Source organism: Sphaeramia orbicularis, chromosome 17 (assembly GCF_902148855.1).
Source record: "Sphaeramia orbicularis chromosome 17, fSphaOr1.1, whole genome shotgun sequence".
Taxonomy (NCBI): domain Eukaryota; kingdom Metazoa; phylum Chordata; class Actinopteri; order Kurtiformes; family Apogonidae; genus Sphaeramia; species Sphaeramia orbicularis.
In genome coordinates, this window is record NC_043973.1 from 14,917,565 (window position 1) to 14,940,231 (window position 22,667).

General features: G+C 34.1%; 1 protein-coding gene across 1 annotated transcript in view; it reads right to left on the reverse strand.

Moving 5' to 3' along the window:
* mast3a (microtubule associated serine/threonine kinase 3a) overlaps nt 1–6,251 on the reverse strand; it is a 49,613-nt gene extending 43,362 nt beyond the window's left edge. Inside the window, exon 1 of the mRNA XM_030160130.1 lies at nt 6,113–6,251. Coding sequence (XP_030015990.1) covers nt 6,113–6,151 — 39 coding nt within the window. The 5' untranslated portion in view covers nt 6,152–6,251. The remainder of the gene's footprint in view (nt 1–6,112) is intronic.
* Between the last annotated feature and the right edge of the window lie 16,416 nt (nt 6,252–22,667).

Here is a 22,667-nt window from a genome sequence, read left to right on the forward strand (position 1 = left end):
TTTGCAGCAAGCAGGGTAGGTGTAACTTTTCACACACAGAATAGGTGTCATTTTTCAACACATAGGCTAGTCAACAAGACGTCCAGACAATGCATAATTACAGTTTGATTAGGCGTATACATAGAACAAAGTTAGTTAGGGTTGGAAAAAGTATAGGGAAGTAAGTAAAACAAAAGTCAGAAAACAGAAAAAATTGTAACATTTTATTTGAATATTATTTTATTTCCAAATGATTAATTTTTGTTTATTATTATTGACATTTGTTTATGTTGTAATTTACATATTATTTCATGAATTATTTAGTCAATTCATGTTATTCATTCATTTTCTGAACCCGCTTTATCCTCACTAGGGTCACAGGGGTCACTTTGGAGCCTATCCCAGCTACATAGGGGTGCAGGTGGGGTACACCTTGGACAAGTTGCCAGTTCATTGCAGGGCCAATTTATATAGTCTTTTATTATGTTTCTTCTTGCCTTTCTTAATATTTTGGTTCCTGCCTATTGTGTGTGGTACGACCTGTTTTGGCGTGACACGAGAGTTATGTCCGTAGTGGAGCACGTTCTGTGTACATTGTGCTGAGCTGCGGACAATGAAGCTGGCTGAAACTGTCCTGCCGTTTGGTGATTATTAGCACGGAAGATAGCAAAACATATCAGCACCAAGAATACCATTGTAACCCACCTTACCCACAGCCCTGGTGAGACGAGCAATATTTCAGGGTTACAAAATGTACTTTATACAAGTATGTGACCTGAGGGGAACCATGGGATGTAGATGTGGTAGATGTAGATGTGGTGGTGGGAGTTTTCTGTAAGTACCAGGATGTACCTTACCTATCTCTCTCCCTCTCTCTCTCTCTCTCTCTCTCTCTCTCTCTCTCAAATGTCACTCAGTACGTACAGGCTGTATGGCTGCAGGCGCCAATGTTAATACCAAAATGTGAGGACAGCAAGAGTAAATACAGTGCTCCTGTTTTTAACTTCATTTCCCATCATGCAGAGTGGTACTGCACTTCCGTGATTATAAAGCAATTGTATTCCAAAATGACTAATATCTCAGAAAATATTGGTCCTATCAATTTGCCGAGATTTTTAACCCTTTCATGCATAGTGGTCATTCCACTGGACAGCTATTCTCCAGCTGTTCTCTTGTATATTCATGGATTTTGTTGTTTTAGTTCCATATCAGCCAACACAGTGGACGCTCATGCATCATCTCAACTGTAATTCATACGTTAACTTTGCTGTTCTTCATAAACCTGATCTGCACTAACATGTTTGGGTGGAAATTGATTGCTTTTGTTATTATTATTATTAGACTGTAATTAAGAGTTTGGTTTTTATACAAAAAGTTTTGGGTTTTTTTTGCAAATTATCTGTTAAAATGTGAGAAAACATCAGATTAGCTGCATTAAAAATGTTTTCATTTCATAGTTTTCACATACTATAACAGTAAATATGTTTCTTTACTTCAAAAATTAAACACATGGTTTCCAGCTGGGTGGACATGTTTGCATCTCCATGAAAAACAGGTTCACAAAAAATGTTTTAATTGCATTGTTTTTTTAATGCCTAGAAGAATAAAAACACTCAGGGAAAAAAAAAATCTTGATTAAAGCTCTTATAATTCATGCACAAAAGGGTTAATGTGGAGACGGGACTATTCCTCAACTGTAGGTACCAAATTGGCCAGGTAAAATGTTTCAGTTTGTCAGAATTGTGCCAACACACACACACACACCTACACACACACACACACACACACACACACACACACACACACACACACACACACAGACGGTCTGCGACCTTCCAGTATTATGATATAGATATGTAGATTTGAGCATTCCACCATAACAACCACATCCATGTTGTACCAAAGTTTTGCATCTGACCCTGTTGTCAGTTTCTGATGTCTAAGGACTTAGACTGACCTGTGTCATGTACCCTGTGCATCAAACAGTGGTACTATAGGGGCATATAAGACAGTAGCATCACAAAAATAATCATTCTTCCTTAATAGGAGGGAGAATAGGATGTTATTGAGGAAACCTGTTAGTTAATGGTCTAGATCAGGGATGTCAAACTCATTTTAGTTCGGGGGCCACATTCAGCCCAATATGATCTCAAGTGGGCTGGACCAGTAAAATAATAACAGTGAAAAACGTCAAATTAAATCATGATAATGTTTACATCTACAAAAATTTGAATAACATGAACTACTGGAAACGTCCTAAGAAAAACAAGTGCAATTTTAACAATATTATGCCTCAGATTATTAGATTATCCTTTACACATGTGCATTACAACTTACATTACAATTACAAATGCACAAAACATTTAATAACAGGCAAAATATTGGTAAAATTGCATTTACTTATCTTAAGACATTTCAGGTTTTTCACATTTTTTGTAAAATAACAGTTTTTTAATATAAACATTTTCATGTAATTTTACTTTTTTACACTAAAACAAAGATAAAATTTGCTGTTTTCATTATTTGTAGGTTTAATATGATAGTATTTTACTGGTCTGACCTACTTGAGATCTAATTGGTCTGTACGTGGAATCTGAATTAAAATGATTTTGACATCCTCGATTGTTAATATCTTCAGTGTAATTTTTGTTTTCCACAAATCCATCCTATGGGCCGGATTGGATCCTTTGGCGGGCCAGATTTGGCCCCCGGGCTGCATGTTTGACACCTGTGGTCTTGATGTTACACATATCATGCAGAATATGGCATTAATAAGCACTATAGAAGGACTAACAAAGAGCTGATACACTGGTAAATATGTACGCTAACAAGCTACTGCTAAATGGTGAATATGTATATCTTAATAGAATAAGAATAAGAATAAGAATAAGAATAAGAATAAGAATAAAAATAAGAATAAGAATAAGAAATTGCATATATAAAGTACTTTTCATTCGATGGAATCTCAAAGTGCTATAGAGAGAAGACCAAAACCAAAAAATACAAAATAAAATACTAGCTCGAGAATAAAAGACTAAGCAAATATTTATAATATAAAGAATTTGTGTAAAATAAATACTGCTTATCAGTTTTTTTGGGAGAGGCACATTGCTTTTTGTGGGAACATCTTTGGATGTTGCAGTTCTATCGGTCACAAATCAAAAGAATGTCTTTTGATTAAACATTTTGTATAATGTGTATTAAACCAACAAATAAAGACACTGTATTTATTTATTTTTTGTCCTGACAGACCCTTGAATGTCACCCTTTGCTGTCGCTGCCCCTTGTCTTCCTCTCAGTGCAGTGTAAATATCATTAGCTGCAGTATAGATGGCCTAGTTTCTTGCATGACATGTGGGGTTTGTAGTCATTTAATATAAGGATATAAATCCTTGCTTGCCTGTGGCTGGTGTGTTGGAGCTTGTGGCACCCGCCCTTGCCAATCAAGGTTTTAAGGACAGTGAATGATGCCATACATTAAATCATTATGAAGCTCCCTACGCTGGATTTTCAGTCACAGCCAGTCACACTTAAGACAAAGTGGGTCAACAATAGAGCTCTGTACAGGCAAAAAAGAAATCATACTGTCATTATTTGACAGATTGTGCATTTGTCTAGTGAGTCATAGTGGTCATTTTTGAAGAACTATTGCTGAAAATATATTCATAAATGTATCATGATGTGATTTTGCTCTAAACAAGAATGCTCAGTTCTGATTTGTAGGTCAGGGCATCTCTGTAGCACAACAATGCTTCATTCATAAGCTTACGTTTTAACACTTAAGCAAAAAATACAGCTCCTTACCCGACACTGGACTTGACCCTTTTTTGATTTTAATAATATTTTGGTAAATTTTTCTAACCTAGTCAACAGATGTTAATACACAGGAATCGTTGCTTTAAATTAATCATGTTTTAGTCAACATCAGCTGCAGAAATCACAAGAATCCTCTATGAAGACAGACTTTTATTGTGCTCTCTTTTTCTATAGCATTGAAATAAAATAAGGGCTGCAACTAATGATATGTCTGATTATTTCAATAACTTAACTTATTTGATTTGTATAATGTTAGCGAATGGCAAAAAATGTTCCCAAAAGCCTCAATTGTCTTGTCTCTTACAAAACCAAGACATTCAATTTACTGTCAAAGTGGATAAGAGAGTATTTGCATCGCAGAGACAGGAATCAGATTTTTACTCAGATTAATCCATTATCAAAATACTGTTACTTGGTAATTTATTGAATAGTTGACAAGCAGTGATCAATCTAACTGAACAGGGACACTAATGGAAGCCTGCATCTATTCATACATCAAGCATCACATTGATCACTAGTGGAATACAAGGGCTACACTTAACATTTCAATAGCAGATGAATATGAAGTGGAATATATTTTCAGCTGTTGTTATTGCTGAAAATATATTCATAAATGTATCATGATGTGATTTTGCTCTAAACAAGAATGCTCAGTTCTGATTTGTAGGTCAGGGCATCTCTGTAGCACAACAATGCTTCATTCATAAGCTTATGTTTTAACACTTAAGCAAAAAAAAAAAGAGCTCCTTACCCGACACTTGACTAGACCATTTTTTGATTTTAATAATATTTTGGTAATTTTTTCTGACCTAGTAAACAGATATCAATACACAGGAATCTCAGCTTTAAAATAATCATGTTTTAGTCAACATCAGCTGCAGAAATCACAAGAATCCTCTATGAAGACAGACTTTTATTGTGCTCTCTTTTTCTATAGCATTGAAATAAGGGCTGCAACTAATGATACTACTGATTATTTCAATTACTTAACTTATTTGATTTGTATAACAATGGCCAGAATACAAAACCTCCTATCTGAAAAAATAACTTTTTTCAGGAAACAAACAAAAAAAAACATTTAGTTTTACTATAGCATGGTCTTTGTTAAAGATATCCAAGCATATTCTACTCTTCTCAGACTCTCTTTCTATATTATGTGTTAACAATATCATCCTTGTTCTCACCATTTAATGTGAAAACTCAAAATCTAAAAATTTGCAGATAGGAGGTTTTGTTTTTTGGCCATTGATAATGTTAGCGAATGGCAAAAAATGTTCCCAAAAGCCTCAATGGTCTTGCGTCTTACAAAACCAAGACATTCAGTTTACTGTCAAAGTGGATATGAGAGTATCTGCATCGCAGAGACAGGAATCAGACTTTTACTCAGATTAATCCATTATCAAAATACTGTTACTTGGTAATTTATTGAATAGTTGACAAGCACTGATCAATCTAACTGAACAGGGACACAAATGGAAGCCTGCATCTATTCACACATCAAGCATTGATCATTAGTGGAATACAAGGGCTACACTTAACATTTCAATAGCAGATGAATATGAAGTGGAAAAACCCTCATTACTGTAACTGAATGGAAACACCCAGTCTGGATCTATGTGGATTTTAACACAAACACACCAGCACCTCATCCTTTAGGGGGGAGAAAAAAAAAAGCAATGCAGGACTGGAAACAAAGCAGCTTTATGCAGAATAAACAAAATATACACATGAATGAACTGAGGGAGACAAAAACAACAACAAAAAAAAACCACTTCATTATTCCTACTCTGGACGTTTTCCTCATCAACATGGCACCTAGAAGAAGATTAAAAGGATGTCTCTGCCAATCATTTCCTTGGATTTTATGCCTCTATCACCAAGGCAACCAGTTTCACCACAGCACCAATGGAAAGCTCCAAAATAAACACAAGAAAGCAGGATCAGATGTGTTTAGGAGTTTACATTCATCATCTGCATCATCAGGCTTTAATTGCCACAAGTCATAACAGTGCCATGTCTTGTTCTAATTAATGAATGGCCACCAGACACTGTGGAACATGATGAATGAGTAATAAACATCTCCAAATGCTGATGATTAGCTGTTCTGAAGAGCACAGCCTGGCTTTTTAACACCACTAATGTAAATATCCCTCTAAAATAATTGGGTTTAATAGGAGATCCAACAGGAGCGCATCCCACCCAGAGCGCATCCTCCAAGAAATCCCTCTCATCCTCGCCAGCGGCTCATCACCATCTTATCATCCACTTTGCCTGGAAACAGCGACATCCCATCCGGGTGGTGTTCAGTCTTATTTACCTGCAGACCGCGGCGTCTCAGAATATTCGGCTCATCCATTATTGAAGACGGGAAATAAAAACCCCACAGCGGCTTCTCCACTTCATACTGAGCTGTGGCGGTCTCCCACCCTGGAGCCTGGATAGGGACCTCCTCACAGCCGCTGATGATGACTGCTCTACACCCCCCACCACCACCCCCACCTCCTCCTCCTCCTCCTCCCAGGGGCGGGATGCTCATCCGACCTGAAACGATGGGTACTCCAGCCAAATCACCTGATGATGCAGCGGGGGGTGGGGGGCTAGGGGGGCAGTTAACCAAGTCAAAATAGCCCCACCCATCTGATGAAACTGTGGTCAGTCTGTTTTTGTACACCTACTGTATTTAGTGTATTGACTACTTTAAAGTACGGTGGCCCAGAGGTGCAACGGGCCAAAAAATGATCCACTCTAAGACAAAAAAAAAAAAAAAAAAAAAAGAGAACAGCCCAAAAGAATATCCACTATGAGAAAAAAAGAGAACACGCCCCCCCAAAATTATCCACTGTAAGAAAAAAAGAGAGAACAGCCCAAAAAAAATTATCCACTATAAGAAAAAAAGAGAACAGCCCCAAAAAATTATCCACTATAAGAAAAAAAGAGAGAACAGTCCAAAAAAATTATCCACTTTAAGAAAAAAGAGAACAGCCCAAAAAAATTATCCACTATAAGAAAAAAAGAGAGAACAGTCCAAAAAATTATCCACTATAAGAAAAAGAGAGACACAGCCCCAAAATTATCCACTATAAGAAAAAAGAGAGAACAGTCCAAAAAAATTATCCACTATAAGAAAAAAAGAGAACACGCCCCCCAAAAATTATCCACTGTAAGAAAAAAAGAGAGAACAGCCCAAAAATTATCCACTATAAGAAAAAAAAGAGAGAGAACAGCCTAAAAAAATTATCCGCTATAAGAAAAAAAAAAAAAAGAGAACAGCCCAAAAAAAAAAAACAAAATTATCCACTATAAGAAAAAAAGGGAACAGCCCCCCCCAAAATGATCTACAATAAGAAAAAAAGAGCGAACAGCCCCAAAAATTATCCACTATAAGAAAAAAGAGAGAACAGCCCAAAAAAATTATCCACTATAAGAAAAAAAGAGCGAACAGAAAATTATCCACTATAAGAAAAAAAGAGAGAACAGCCCAAAAATTATCCACTATAAGAAAAAAAAGAAAACAGCCCAAAAAAGTTATCCACTATAAGAAAAAAAGAGCAGCCCAAAAAATTATCCACTAGCCCAAAAATTATCCACTATAAAAAAAAGAGAACAGCCCAAAAAATTATCCACTATGAGAAAAAAAGAGAACAGCCCCAAAAAATTATCCACTATAAGAAAAAAGAGAGAACAGCCCAAAAAATTATCCACTATAAAAAAAAGAGAGAACAACCCAAAAAAATTATCCACTCTAAGAATAAAAGAGAACAGCCCAAAAAAATTATCCACTATAAGAAAAAAAGAGAGAACAGCCCAAAAAATTATCCACTATAAAAAAAGAGAGAACAGCCCAAAAAATTATCCACTGTAAGAAAAAGAGAGAACAGCCCAAAAAAAATGAAAACAACATTATTCCAACTTTATGGGCAGCAGTGTAGACACTTGTTCATGCTGGTTACTCTTGACTTTATATTAATGCTTATTGTGTGTGTGTGTGTGTGTGTGTATAATATACTGAAAATAAAAATGCATCACCTTAATTTTTCAGTAGATATTTTTGGCCATTTTTGTCTTTGTTAGAGATATTGTATAGTAAAGAGAGACAAGAAAGATATGCAGCAAAAGACCTGGGCTGGGGATCAAACCCAGGACAATGTGGTCAGGCCGTGGGCCATGTGGGATGCACTCTAGCAGGTAAGTGAACAATGACATGCCTGGGTAGTTTGTGATGTGTATAATATTCCATTGTATTCATAAGGTCTAGACACAGTAATGTGAGTACGCCAAGCAGAGGATTTCACACTACAATGGGAAATCCTATTGTTAAAGTCAGCGGTCACATTTCTTAATTAGAAATGAAGACTTGGTTCACTCTTTAGTCAATATAAAGCCAAGCCCAAACATAGTGGAAAGCATGCTCCAGTGTGTAGCTCTGCTGCACCAAACATGTGAGGAATGTCACTGTGCACTTGGCATGGTTTAGGGCGGTGCATGCCAGAGGGCCGCAGCACCGGTTTGGTTGTCATCATTTGCCAGATTAGTCCATTTTAACCAAGCCAAGACCTCAGCATCCAGAAAGACACCTGTCAAGATCTAGTTTTTCAGAGGACATACAGGGTGTCCCATAAGTCTCCATACATAGGAAAAATAAACGTTTCTTGACATAAACCATTTTTATTATATAATACAGGGTGGGGAAGCAAAATTTACAATATTTTGAGGCAGGGATTGAAAGACAGTGTATGACCAATTAGTTTATTGAAAGTCATGAGAATTTATTTGCCACAAGAATATTTACATAATAGAAAATGTTTTTATTCTATGTGTCCTCCTTCTTTCTCAATAACTGCCTTCACACGCTTCCTGAAACTTGCGCAAGTGTTCCTCAAATATTCGGGTGACAACTTCTCCCATTCTTCTTTAATAGTATCTTCCAGACTTTCTCGTAATAGTTTTGCTCATAGTCAATCTCTTCTTTACATTATAAACAGTCTTTATGGACACTCCAACTATTTTTGAAATCTCCTTTGGTGTGACGAGTGCATTCAGCAAATCACACACTCTTTGACGTTTGCTTTCCTGATTACTCATATGGGCAAAAGTTTCTGAAAAGGTCTGGATAATAGTGTTAGGTATGATTATGACATCAATATATGTTTGGTTTCAAAACAACTGTGTCACAACGGGGGGGGAAAGAGAGGACTCAAGTGCACAGTACTGAAGGGAAAAAAATACAAGTTTATTTAACAAAAAATGAAAACTAAACAACAAATAAACTCACAAAAAAAAACACACACAAAACCTGGGTCAGAGTCCGTAGAGAAGATGGATAAATGTCCGGGTTATGGAGTCGAATGGAGAGAAATGGACCAGCGCTGCATGGCTGCCAACCAGAGCCTTAAATAGGCTAGGAGGTGATTGGCCGCAGCCACGCAGCGCCAGCAGGTGAGTCCGATACTGAAGAGATGAGAGGGAGGAGCCGAGGGCCACACAGGCACAGATCCTGACATGCTGCAGCCACGCAGTGCCAGCAGGTGAGTCAGGTAATAAAGAGATGAGAGGCAGGAGCTGAGAGTCACACAGGTACAGATCATGACAAATTGATGCAGTGCCTGCTGAGAAAAAACAACTAAATGTTCATTGTAAATTTTGCTTCCCCACCCTGTATGCTCTATATGACTGCCATTTTGTCAGGAACACATTTCAATGCGTGTCCTCCACTGCTGAAGAACTATAAAGAAGAAATATAAAGAAATACATGTTAGAACCATATGTATTATGTCTCCTATGTATGGAGACTTATGGGACACCTTGTATAAGCTAGTACAATATTATCATATTCTATATTGTTTCATTTTGCTTAAGTGATTTAGTGATTTATTCCGAACATGCAATGAAATTTAACATACAAAACATACATAATAATACAAATATCAAGAATCATAACAATCTTAGTCAGAAGAAAAGCACAATAATTCCATTTACATACCTGAAAAGGGGTGGGAAGAAGTATAACCTATTTAATCCCACCCCCTCTCCCTACAATATATTAATAACACTGGTCAACAACAAATTTATTGTTTAAGTTTTTTGAGCTGATTTAGGATAATTTTGGTGTGCTGAATCCAAAAATCACATTAAGTTTGCTCAATCAGGTCAACTTTCTGAACTATGCTACATATTGGCTTTTTAACATTTTGCTTACATTTATGGGCATTTTCACATCATATGATACAAAATTCTTTCAAATTTCTTGCAATAAACGAGTTCTGAAGATTTTACTTTTGCCAATTTATGATTAATGGTTTTTTTGATATTACAGGTGAATGAATTGGCTTCGACTAGAAGATCTTGCAAAAATAAGCCTGACATATTCTGCTACATCTGCGGTGAATACATAATAAATAACAAATACATCCTGTTAGAAAATGATTTTCTTTGTCTTAAAACCTATTTTGAGTGAGAACTATATAAAAAATCAACTGATAAAGTCACAAAAATGTAATCAATTTTGTGAGAAGATCAAATTTTTCAAAATCAAATTAGCAAAAAAAACCTGACCTGATTGAGAAAAACAGGTGTCTTTTTGGATTTAGCGGTGCAAAATGGTCCTAATTCAGTTGAAAAAACCTAGACAACTTGCAAAAAACATTTTTTGTTACCCAGTGTTACATTACTCTTCTATATTTATATATCTATTCACACACACACACACACACACACACAAACACACAAACACACCTACACACACACACACTCATTCATCCATATACACATATACGTTTATACATACACACATACAAATACACATACAATCTTTTACCAATGCCTTTCTTAATTGTGCTAGCTAATAAATAAACAAATAATAACTAACTCAAGGAAGGAATTATATACATAAACAACAGTGAACATATGATGACAGTTAATAATCCTCTTCCCCATATCTTGTGAAAAACATGTTCTTATAAATGTTTTTGAATTGTCTTATGTTTGTCTTTGTCTTAATGTTTCAAATGGTTCAATGAGAGTTCACTTTTTAGTTTGTGGTGATATTTTGGTTCAGTTTGTTTGTTTGCTTGTTTATTTTTTTTGGTTGTTAACACTCTAGCAGCAAAACCATCAGCTGAATTCATACCAAATTGGGTTTATAGAATGCCAGTGACCCAGAATAGATGTGGTTACATTTGGGGAACAGTAGGTCAAAGTTCCAATTTTTTATGAATTTTTTAAAAAAAATTCCCATTTACTTATAATGAGCAGTAAAGTATTACATTGGGTGTGTTTCATTGGGTTTTGTATGTGGTTTTGGTACTTGTTGGTCAGCTGAACTCCTTTATTTACAATGGTTTTTTTTAGAGTTTATTGTGACCACTTTGTGCAGTAGTTGTCAATCTTTTTCTGTGGAGCCCCCCCTTTGGAGGGCAAAAAATCTCCAGGCCCCCCTCAACCCCAACAACATTGTAACAGTGGTGAAATTATACCTTTTTTTTTTTTGGAAGAAACATCAATATTGTAAGAATACTTTTTGATTTTCCTTGAATAATTTGTTCAAATTAAAAATAAATTAGATTTTTGCTTGAACAATACAAATAAACTCCTCAAGACTGCTCCCTGAGACAATATTTTTTCCAAATAAAAATAAGAAATGTGCAATTATATTACACCTATGACAATAAAGTTACTTTTTTTAGAACAACAAACAAAATTTTGGTAACAAAGACAAACATTTGAACAATATCAGTGGCTGTAATGAGCCTGTTTACATTGAACTTGTCAGAACATTAAAGTGCAAACTGTACAAACTGTGCAAAAACAGAAACATTTTCTTATCCAATCCAGTCCTTGTCCATTCTCCAAACCTAAACTCTTTGTCTAGTCGTGCAGATCACCATGACAGTAGAATTGTTTGTTGTTTGTCTCTAAAATGAGTCCAGGGTGCTCCAACGCTAAAACATTAGTTCCACTTAGTACATGTTCTAACCTGAAGAAAAAAATGCCCCCCCGGCAAGCCTTCGTGCCCCCCCCCCCCCCCAAGGGGCCTGCCCTGCAGTTTGAGAAACACTGCTTTTATGTAATAAACCAGCCTGTATGATTCAGCTTTGCTATTGAACTTCTAATCCAATATTTACATTAATCCAGTTGTAAAATGACTCCACAAGCCTCATATGTAATAGTATGACATGCACCGATTTACTGCGCTATAACTACTTTTACTGTGCACTTTATTTTGCTGAGTTAGCTTTTAAATGTTGAATGTGTGCATTGAATTCTGGAGTATTTCCACAGTGTGACGCAAAAGGTAAAAAATGTTCCCCAAAGCCTAGAATTATGTCCTCAAATGTCTGGTTTGATTTGCAAATAAAAGATATTCAGTTTACCATCAAAGAGGAAAATAATCACCTTTCAGAGGTAGAAAACAGATTTTTCCCCTTAAAAAACAACTTAGATCAGATGAATTGCTCATTAAAATAGTTGACAAGTAATTGATTAATACAGTTTGATGGAAATAAAAATGCAAACAGAGACCAATTCACGCGTAAAGCATCACAATGGGTACGGTTACATGATGTTTTTTAAATCCAATTTATTTTTCCAGAAGACATTAATTCAGAACTAAAGTATTTTCTCTTCTGTTTACATGGAAATGTTAAACCCGAATAAAGGTTTACATGAGGAATTAATGAGGTAGATAAGTGAGCAAAAGGGTTTGCGCTGCAGTGCTCACGTTGCCTTGTTCTCGCAGCCCTTCTGTTAGCTTAGCTTAGCATAGTCACTGCATTTCACTTAGCCAGTTTTTTAAAGGTGATTTGTTGTCTTTCATAAGTGATTTTGTGAAATCCGAGTCTCCCAAATTATTTCTTTAGATCCGTAACGTACTGCTTTCATACAATCTTGGGACTGTTGTGTTGACGGAAGTTGGAAAATCTTTTTGTTGGAAGGGATGGGAAGGGACTCTAAAATGTGCAGTTTTACTGTATTGGGTGGTCCAGGGGGGTCAGAAAACCAGTCAGTATTTGGTGTGACCACCATTTTCCTCACGCAGTCTTCTTCATGAATTCTCTGAAACACCTTTGGAGATGGCTTATGGTAGAGAAATGAACATTCAGTTCACAGGTAAAAGCTCTGGTGGAGATTCCTGAAGTCAGCATGCTGATTTCATATTCCCTCAAAACTTGTGACATCTGTGGAATTGTGCAGTGTGATAAAACTGCACATTTTAGAGTGGCTTTTTATTGTGGCCAGCCTAAGGCACACCTGTGCAATAATCCTGCTGTCTAATCAGCATCTTGATATGCCACACCGGTGAGGTGGATTATCTCAGCAAAGGAGAAGTGTTCACTTACACAAATTTAAACAGATTTGTGAACAGTGTTTGAGAGAAATAAACCTTATGTGCATACAGAAAAAGTTTTAGATCTTTGAGTTCAGCTCATGAAAAATGAGAGCAAAAACAAAAGTGTGGCATTTATATTTTTGTTCAGTGTAGTATACTTGTTCCAGTACTTCTTCCTTCCGTCCTTACATTTATAGTTGATCAAAGATCTTCTTAACAAACTGTCTTTCCAGTGTGAAGACAGAAACCATGTGTCCTCACTGCCCTGAACACATGCACTCCCCTCGTTTCTCTATATATTGTCGTACGTGCTACAGTCCCGTCACATGCTGTTAATGTACACATGATGTCCAAACCCCAACACAGAGGATGCAGAACAATCGAGCTTTGAAGTTGGGCTGAAGGGTTGAGATTGATCTGTGCCTGTCAGCCACTGGTACCATGATGTGTTTTTTCCCCCGTTCAACAATGGTTAGTGTCAAGTCCTGTGTTGTCACATGTCCTTTTATGTAAGCCCAGAGGGATGTGAATCTTTCCTTGTTCTCCCACAGAGTCGACTGTTTATGTGAAAAAGCTTCAAAGAGGGAACGACCAAGCGACTACAGATTAAGAGAGTCTAACAGAGCAACCTGCTCCAGCACTAAGCAAAGGTTTTATGGACAGCTTTGGAAATAATTACAAGAAAATACGAGATTTTACAGAGAAATTCAACCAGTTCAAACCTTTAGATTCTGTTTTTGCTGTATTCATTGTTCCCGAATTGATGTTCTTGTTTATATGTTATTTGTAAATGAGAAAATAAAGGTTTTAATCTAATTCATTTTAACTCAGCTCATTTTTGTGTTTCTCCAGTTTTTTTTTTTTTTTTAATACTTTATTTTTAACCCTTTCATGCATAGTGTTCACTCCAATGGACAGTTTTTCTCCAGCTGTTCTCTTGTATTTCATGGGTTTTGTTGTTTTAGTTTCATATCAGCCAACACAGTGGACACTTATGCACCATCCCATAATAATACACTGACATTCAGACCATTACTGTAACTTTACTGTTCTTGATAAACCTGATCTGCACTAATATGTTTGAGTGGAAATCAGTTACTAATTGTTATGAGACTGTAATTAACAATTTTCTTAAACAAAAAGTTGTTTTTTTGTTTTGTTATTGTTTTTTTTTTTTTGGTTTTTTTGGGGGTTTTTTTTGGGTTTTTTTTGCATATCCACCTGAGACCCAGCAATGCATTGTGTCCTCTATTGGGGACGAAAGTTTGACAGTTTTACTTGAGTTCTGTCCATTGCAAATGACATTCCATTAAAAAAAATCAATCAATAAAAAAAAAAATAAATAAAAATGTATCTGAAAAAACTGTTGCATTATGCAGTTTCCAATCAATACAATTTTTTAGTGTAAAAAAGCTAAAATTGTCATTGTCCAAGGGTCTCAGGAGGATATATCTTCATGAAATGAGTAATAACTAGTATTTGAGTAGGATAAAATGTGAGAGAACATCAGGTTAGCTGCATTAAAAATGTTTTGATTTCACGGTTTTCACACAGTATATCACTTTCTGATGATGAGTTTTAAATACATGGTTCTTTGCTTCAAAAATTAAATGCATGCTGTCCAGATGAGTGGACATTTTGTAACTCCACAAAAAATAGGTTCATAAAAAAAAAATACAAAAAAAAATTCAATCACATTGTTTTTTTCGTGCCTAAAGAGGAATAAAAACTCAAGAAAAAATATTGACTACGGTTCTCATAATTCATGCATGAAAGGGTTAACAGATTTTACATTTTTTTTAACAGACAGTGAAATAAAAAAGTAAAAACATTCGAAACAAGAGACGTCAACAAGCACAGACAGGGCAGTAACAAAACATAAAATACAACAATAGAGAAGTGGGTCAATGAGTCACGATGTTATTCCATCATGATAAGAGGGTTGAGTTAGTTTGGGTATTGTTCTGTTTCAGTCCAAGTCAGATCATTCAGATATATTCTCATGTTGCATCAGATCATGTCCCACACTGTAAAAAATGGTTTTGGGGGTTGGTAAACACAAACTATGGAAATCAGTTACATTTTAATCAACAGTAATATTCAGCCAGTGAAATCTATTAGGACTGGTTAAAGTCTACCTATTTGTTAACAGTAACAATTGCTACTTAAATATAATAAAATCTACCCCATAATATTGTGATGTGTTGGAAGAGCAGCGGGGGAAGTTTCCCAACATGCATTGGGACAAACCAATTGGGATAGTTTTTATGTGTTTAACAGTGTTCTGAGTTGATAAGAAGTGTTGTTGTTGTTGTTGTTTGTTGTTTTAATATATAGCACAGTTATGGTGTGTTTTACTGATTTGATTAGTTTTTTTTTTTGAATGAATATTTCTGTTGAATTGCATATTCTTGCACCATGAGCTAAGTTGCTCCATTATTTCATTATCCTCTGTAATGGTATTCCATACACTGGGGGGTAAAAATAAAATACAAGTTAAAGCCTTTCCTGCATGAGTTGTGAGAATTTTAGTCAAGATTCCCTGCCCCCCCCCACTCCGGAGTGTTTTTATACCTCTTTAGGCATAAAAAAATCAGTCAAGTTTTTTTTTTTTTTTTTTGTTATGGGGTTACAAAAATGTCCATGCATTTATTTTTTAAGTAAAGAAATATTATTTAAAACCTAATATCAGAAAGTAAAATGAAAACAATGAAATAAAAACATTTTTGAGGCTGCTAATTTGATGTCTCACATTTTAACATACGCTAATGCTAGTTATTAGCTCATATAATATGCAAAAAACAACTCTTTTTGTCTAACAAATAACTGATTTACACTTAAACATGTCACTGCAGATCAGGTTTATCAAGAACAGCAAAGTTATAGTAATGGTATGAATTGCAGTGTATTATGGGATATTGCATAATTGTCCACTGTGTTGGCTCATATGGAACTATAACAACAAAACCTATGAATATACAAGAGAACAGCTGGAGAAGAACTGTCCACTGGAGTGAACACAATGCATGATAGGGTTAAGGTCCTCATCTCTCATTATTCACATGCTTCTTAGGGTTGGGGTTGAATGATGAATACCTCCTGTGACTGGTAGCTTTTCAAGTAAAACTAACCTTCCTTGAATATAATGGTTAAATAATTATACTGATTAGTTGTTAATAATAATCAAATTAAGGGTGGGCGATACTGGGAATTTTGGTATCGATCTGATACCAACACACACACACAACACACACCACACACACACACACCACACACACACACACCTTAGTATCGGTACTATTGATATTTAAATTGATACCCCCTGCTCTAAATTAAGTAGATGAACATATTCCTATTAACAACTGAGAGTTAATATTACTCACTTTTTATGAGTAATTTGTTGTGTAATCTATTGGGATATGAAAGGTGGATTTTACCTGATTTCTTTTAGTGTGTTAAAGCTGTTAAATTTAATCACATTTACTCAAATATAGGGTAAAATCTACTCAACCAAAATGAGTGCAAATTGTTACCTCACTTTAATTGAGTAGATTCTAAACATTGGTTTTTACAGTGCATAAACCTACTGACATAATTACATCCATCATTTTCATAAATACTTGTGCACATTTTCCTAGAATGCATATTTACACATGTTGATAATAAAACACACAGATGTTGAGATAAATGTATATTTCTCATGAGAAAAAACAAGGTGTTGTCCTTATTGGGGCGTCACAACTTCTGGGATAGATGTTCATTTTAGTCAATAATTAGTAAATTTGTCCAAATTATGGTTCAAGGAAAAGTTAGTTTTTTCCATATTGTATATTTCTTTAATGATTCCAATCCATTCCTTTTTTTTTTTTTTTTTTTTTACATTTGCAAATGTATCATAATTTCACAAATTTCTTTTCTATTTATGAGATTAAACTGTTCATTTAAAATTTAATACTGTAAAAAAAAAAATTAAAACAACATAAAATTACTGACAATTAACTGTAAAAGAAGTATTTGTTCTGTAAGTTTAATAAGACTTGTTTGTTAATTGACAAATATCTTGTGTAATTACAGGAGGTTTCACCAAAAAAAAGTTGAATAAATATTTTTGTGAATGTATAACATGTATAAGCACTGATAAACTGTCCAAATACAGTTTTTAATCAGTGGATTGTACAACTTAGTCTCATTGAAAATTATCTATATCTATACATATATATAAATAATAAATAAATAAATATAAATATATATATATATATATATATATATATATATATATATCTATATATATAATAATAATATATATAATATATATATATATATATATATATATATATATATATATATTATAGTATTATATTTATTTATTTATTTATTATATTTTTTATATATAGGTAATCTGTTTTAATACATGTAAATATTCTTTCTTAAACATTAAAAAGTCAAAAAATATTTAAAATCTCATGTAAAGTTAGGGCAAAAAAACTGCATTTTAATTATGGAAAATTACCATATTTTTATGAGATGGTTATTTTCCGTTATTTTACAGTATTTTTCGGCACCCCTGCTGCCAGAGTAATTCTGTTTTTTTTTTTTACTGTTTTGTTTTGTTTTATTTTTTTTTTACAGTGTGCTTCCTCACAGCAGCTCTTCTTCTAACAACAACATGCAAAACAGGACACACAACACATGCACAAAACAACACAAAATGGACCATATTAAGCAACATATTAAATGAGTCATGGGGTTGAACATAGAAACATACAATTAACTACTGACAGCATAACATCTTGTACTTATCCACAGTGTAATAAACAGTGTAATAAGCCAGAAAAAAACCCAGAAGGAGAAAAAAAATGTCACAAATACCATCAGCAGGAGGCGCTAATCTGCCATCACATACTGTATTTACCACATTTAGCAAGTTCTTAGCAATATTTATTTTAAAAATAGAGGTAAATGGTAGTTTTTACAAATATAAAGGTGTATTGATGTTTAAATCACTCATTGAGTAAATTTTAGTAGAAATCTGAAAAGTGAATATATATTATTATATATATATATATATATATATATATATATATATATATATATATATTATATATTAAATAGCTTAATTTTGGTAATTTTGAAGTAACTGGTGTCAAATACTTTGAATTGAGACATAATGTTGGAAATTTTCATAATATTACTCGACTAAATTAGTTTAGTGATATCTTGATGTAGTTTTTTTGGTTGTATTTTCTTTCTTTCTTTCTTTTTTTTTTTTTTTTTTAATTGTTAAAAAGTGGATGAAATGATGCCCAATTATTCAAGTAAAGCTATTAAGATTTTAGATAGGGTTTGGTAAAAATACAGAAATGAAGAAAAATGTTCAGGAACTTTGGGAAATGCACAGGATTTTTGTTATATATCTAGTTAATTTCGCATATTTGATGATATTTATTCAATAATACTAGATGGCATTTTGTTGACAATTGCTGATAATTCTTAAGCAGACAGAGAAAACATCAGATTTCCTCCTGTGTCTACAACAGTCTTATGAGTCCTCGTCAAACATTTCAATATGTTTTCTCATTGTATTCCAAGAAGTCTGATTTCCTCTACCTGGCACTTCCTGCACAGAGAACATCGAACATGTTTGTTTTGATATTAAAGATATCATCATACCAGTGGCGGCTGCTCGTCCTTCAGACAGGGGAAGCTTATTGTCGGCTTACATTAAAAAAAGTCAAGTTATTTAAACATACATTCGGCCCTCCGTTCCTTTTCAAGAAAATGCTCAGTGACCTTATCGTACCAAGTAGGCGTCTCTTCCAGGGACTGGACCAGTGTCCTCTCTGCTCAGATTGCCTTGGCCCATTGTGTTGTGGGTGTAAGACTTCAGCCTTTTTAAACTACAGATGCTTCTTTCACTCCGACCTAGCCGACAGTTTGATTGATTTAACTATCTACAAAATGATATTAAACTCGAACAAGAAATGATTAAATTATGTAACTGAAACAAGAAAACGCTGAAATTATGTTAAATTGAAACAAGGAAGTCCAATGAGTGTGTTTTATGTACAGTGCAAGAAATGAACGAGTAATTTCGTAGTGGTTTCTCTCTCTCTTTCACAGCAGAATACGCGACGGTATAAACTGAACTGTGTCAGTGAAGGAGGAGATCTGAAAACAGCTGTCAATCAAATGGGATTCAGCCTTTCGACTGATCCTCCAATCAACACGTGGGATTCTGGCGTCCAGCCCGGCCGAGCTCCGCCCACAGCTCCATTCACCCCTAGAGACGCCCGGCGTCCGGGGGCGGGACTACATTGTGGCATTTATCCAATTACCGTCCAGTTCTGTGGCTATGAAAAAAACTGTTCCACTCAGTCCCATTGAAGCCCACAGACGCCCGCAGTCTACGGACAAATGCACTGAGCAGAGATGGATGAGGAAACAGAGACACGGGAATGGAGGAGAAGTGAACAACATCGCATTTGTTGATTTGTGATAAAGCTGATTTGAACGAACTCATCTTTGAGATGAACGTGTTCTAACACATTTGGAGTCAATAAAATGTCAACACAACCGTACATATTTAACCATTTAATTTTCGTAATTTTAGGGGAAGCCGGGCCTCCCTTGCAGTCTATGAGAAATCGCCTCTGAATCATACTCTTAGAAGGAAATGAACAACAAGGAAGAAGGAAACACAGTTAGTCCTGTTATTGTATGAATCATTTAACTTTGTAAAATTATCTCATCAGAAATTCCCCGTGTTTGTGTTTTGTCTTCAGTAGACATGTACTGGAAGTAGAGCACTGTGTGTCTTTTTGCCATCAGGTCATCTTCAGATGATCTATGCTCATTAGTTGAATCAGTCAGGCATGAACATGGACTCTTTATTTTATGTTTTTTCTGACGTGTTTTTAACTTGGTTTTGGACTCCAACTTCTCCCTGTCTCTGGTTTAACCTCATTCACTGTTTTCTACCTTTTAAAGGAAGGGAGAGAAGAGTATTTCCATTGTTCTGCAAATCCATGGTTTTGAGTTTTATCGCTATAAACTGGTGATAAAGACCAAATAAAAATAAATACAATGGCAAAAATTTAATGACAATTGTAATCAAATCCACTGATAATGTAACCAACACTATAAAAAAAATCTGTAATTTTACAGAATTTTTACTGTTTATTTTACAGATTTTTTCTGTCCTTTTAAGATACAGGAAAATATAAATGAAATGACAAAAATAGGCTGATTTTACATGTCAAATGCAAAATAACATGAAAAAACTGTAACTGTGAATAACCATAAAATTTCTATTTTTTAAAAGATTTTTTTTCACAGAAAAATACAGTTAAAATACATTTGCAAATCTATCGTAATTTCACAAATATTTATTTTCTATTTATGAGATTAAACTATTAATTTAAAGTTTAATACTGTAAAAAAAAGAAAAAAAAGAAAAGATAAAACGAGATAAAAATTACTGACAATTAATCGTAAAAGAAGTATTTGTTCTGTAAGTTTAACAAGACTTCTCTGTATCAACTTCAATTAACAGTAAATTGTTGGAATTAAAATTCAGACAACTAGTTTATTAACAGTTAGAAAGGTTTTGAAAGATAAATCAAATGTTTGTATGTGCCGTATATCATTTTATTACATCAATATTAATTGATATATACGTTTTTAACATAAAATTATGTGATAAACACCAACTAATAACAGAACTTTTCTGCAATTTTAAGTCCTATTATTTGTTTTATAACAAAGTTCGTCCATATTTATAGGTAACTTGATTGTTTTAATACATGTAAATATTCTTTATTGAACATTAAAAAGTTAAAAAAAAAAAAAAATGTGCAAAATGTCATGTAAAGTTAGGGCAAAAAAAAATATTTTAATTATGGAAAATTACCGTATTTTTATGAGATGGTTATTTTCCATTATTTAACAGTATTTTTTTTGGCACCCCAGCTGCTGGAATAATACCGTTTTTTTTGTTTTGTTTTGTTTTGTTTTTTTTTCACAGTGAAGTTATGGTTTATACTGAAAACTGGGATAATTAATTGTTTTATTATTTAATAACTATGTGAATTGTCCCACTTTTTTTGATCATGTAATCTGTTTCTGATGGATAATGTTATTCTCTGTGTTCATTTTACTTCATTTACATGTTAAAAAAAATAATTAATCCATTGTTCCTTTGGTAAGTAGTTATTTCACAAAAATTTGATCAGTGATTTTACTACTGTGGATGATAATCAGATATGATAACTCTTCAATAACCTGTGAATCTATGAAAGGACGAGGATCAAACAGCAGAACAACAAAAAAAAAAGTCTAAAATAAGTTCATGCATCTATATAATCGAACAGTTTATCCTCTTGCATTGTGTCTGGAAACTTCTCTACTTCATCAGCCTTTAACTTGATTCAATGTTCATCCAAACAATGACTGTACTTTATGTCTTAATGTCTGACTTAAATAAATAAAGCTATAAAATAAATAAATCTGTGATGTAGCCTCAGTGCCATCAGAGGGCGCCATAAAGTCAGGTTAAGGCATCTTGTCTATTTGTATTAACCCTGTGAAGTTCACCAGGTAGTGGAAGTATTCTGATTATTAATCTGAGAAAAGATACAAAAAACACACTGTGAAAACAAGAGCAAGTTCTGCATCAAAGTCTTTAGTAAATATATTTAATTATTATAAGTAAAATGTGCTCAGTGTATGAAAATGAACAGTAGGACACTAAAATTGTCCCTGTCTGTGTCTGTGCACATGTTGCATTATTTACATTATATATAGTTTTCAAGTGTACATCAATGCATCTTATGTAGTGTCAGCTTTTAATGAGTGACAATTGTGACAATACATTTTCCTGTTAATTTAGCTTAAGAGGTAGAAAATTTTTCTCAATCCATTCTTCAGGTTACTATCATTGTTATTCTGTTCCAAAACAACATTTGTAGATGTACGGTTTTCGCTGGATAAGAAGATAACGCAGAACTGTCACCTGAAAGCTAAAGCTGTAGACAACTATAATGGAGTAAAAAAGTACAATATTTTCCTCTGAGATGTGGTATGACTTTGAAAAAAAGGAAAACAAAGTACAAGTATTTACAGAGTTATTGTGGTTTTGTCAGGAAATAAACTGAATGCTGTTTGTACTGAAAAAATTCTCTGTAAATCTAATGTCTGAATATTTTAGATATGAGCGTTCTCATGCAATCGACAAACTAACATTGATCTCTACTGTTTCTTCTGTTTCTTGGTTGGTGACATGCTTGTTTTTATTCTGTATATATATTTACACTTTTCTTTCTTTAAACTGTTTTGCACATTGCACCACTAGAGAGTTGTCTCATTTAATTTCATTGTACATATGCATAAGGACAAAAAAGGCATTATATTATATTGTTGTTGTATTGTATTGTATTCTTCTTATTCTATTCTATTCTATTCTATTCTATTCTATTCTATTCTAACATAATGATTTTGTGTTTGTATTTATTGCTTTATTTGACATAGAAAGAGCTTATTATTCAACTGA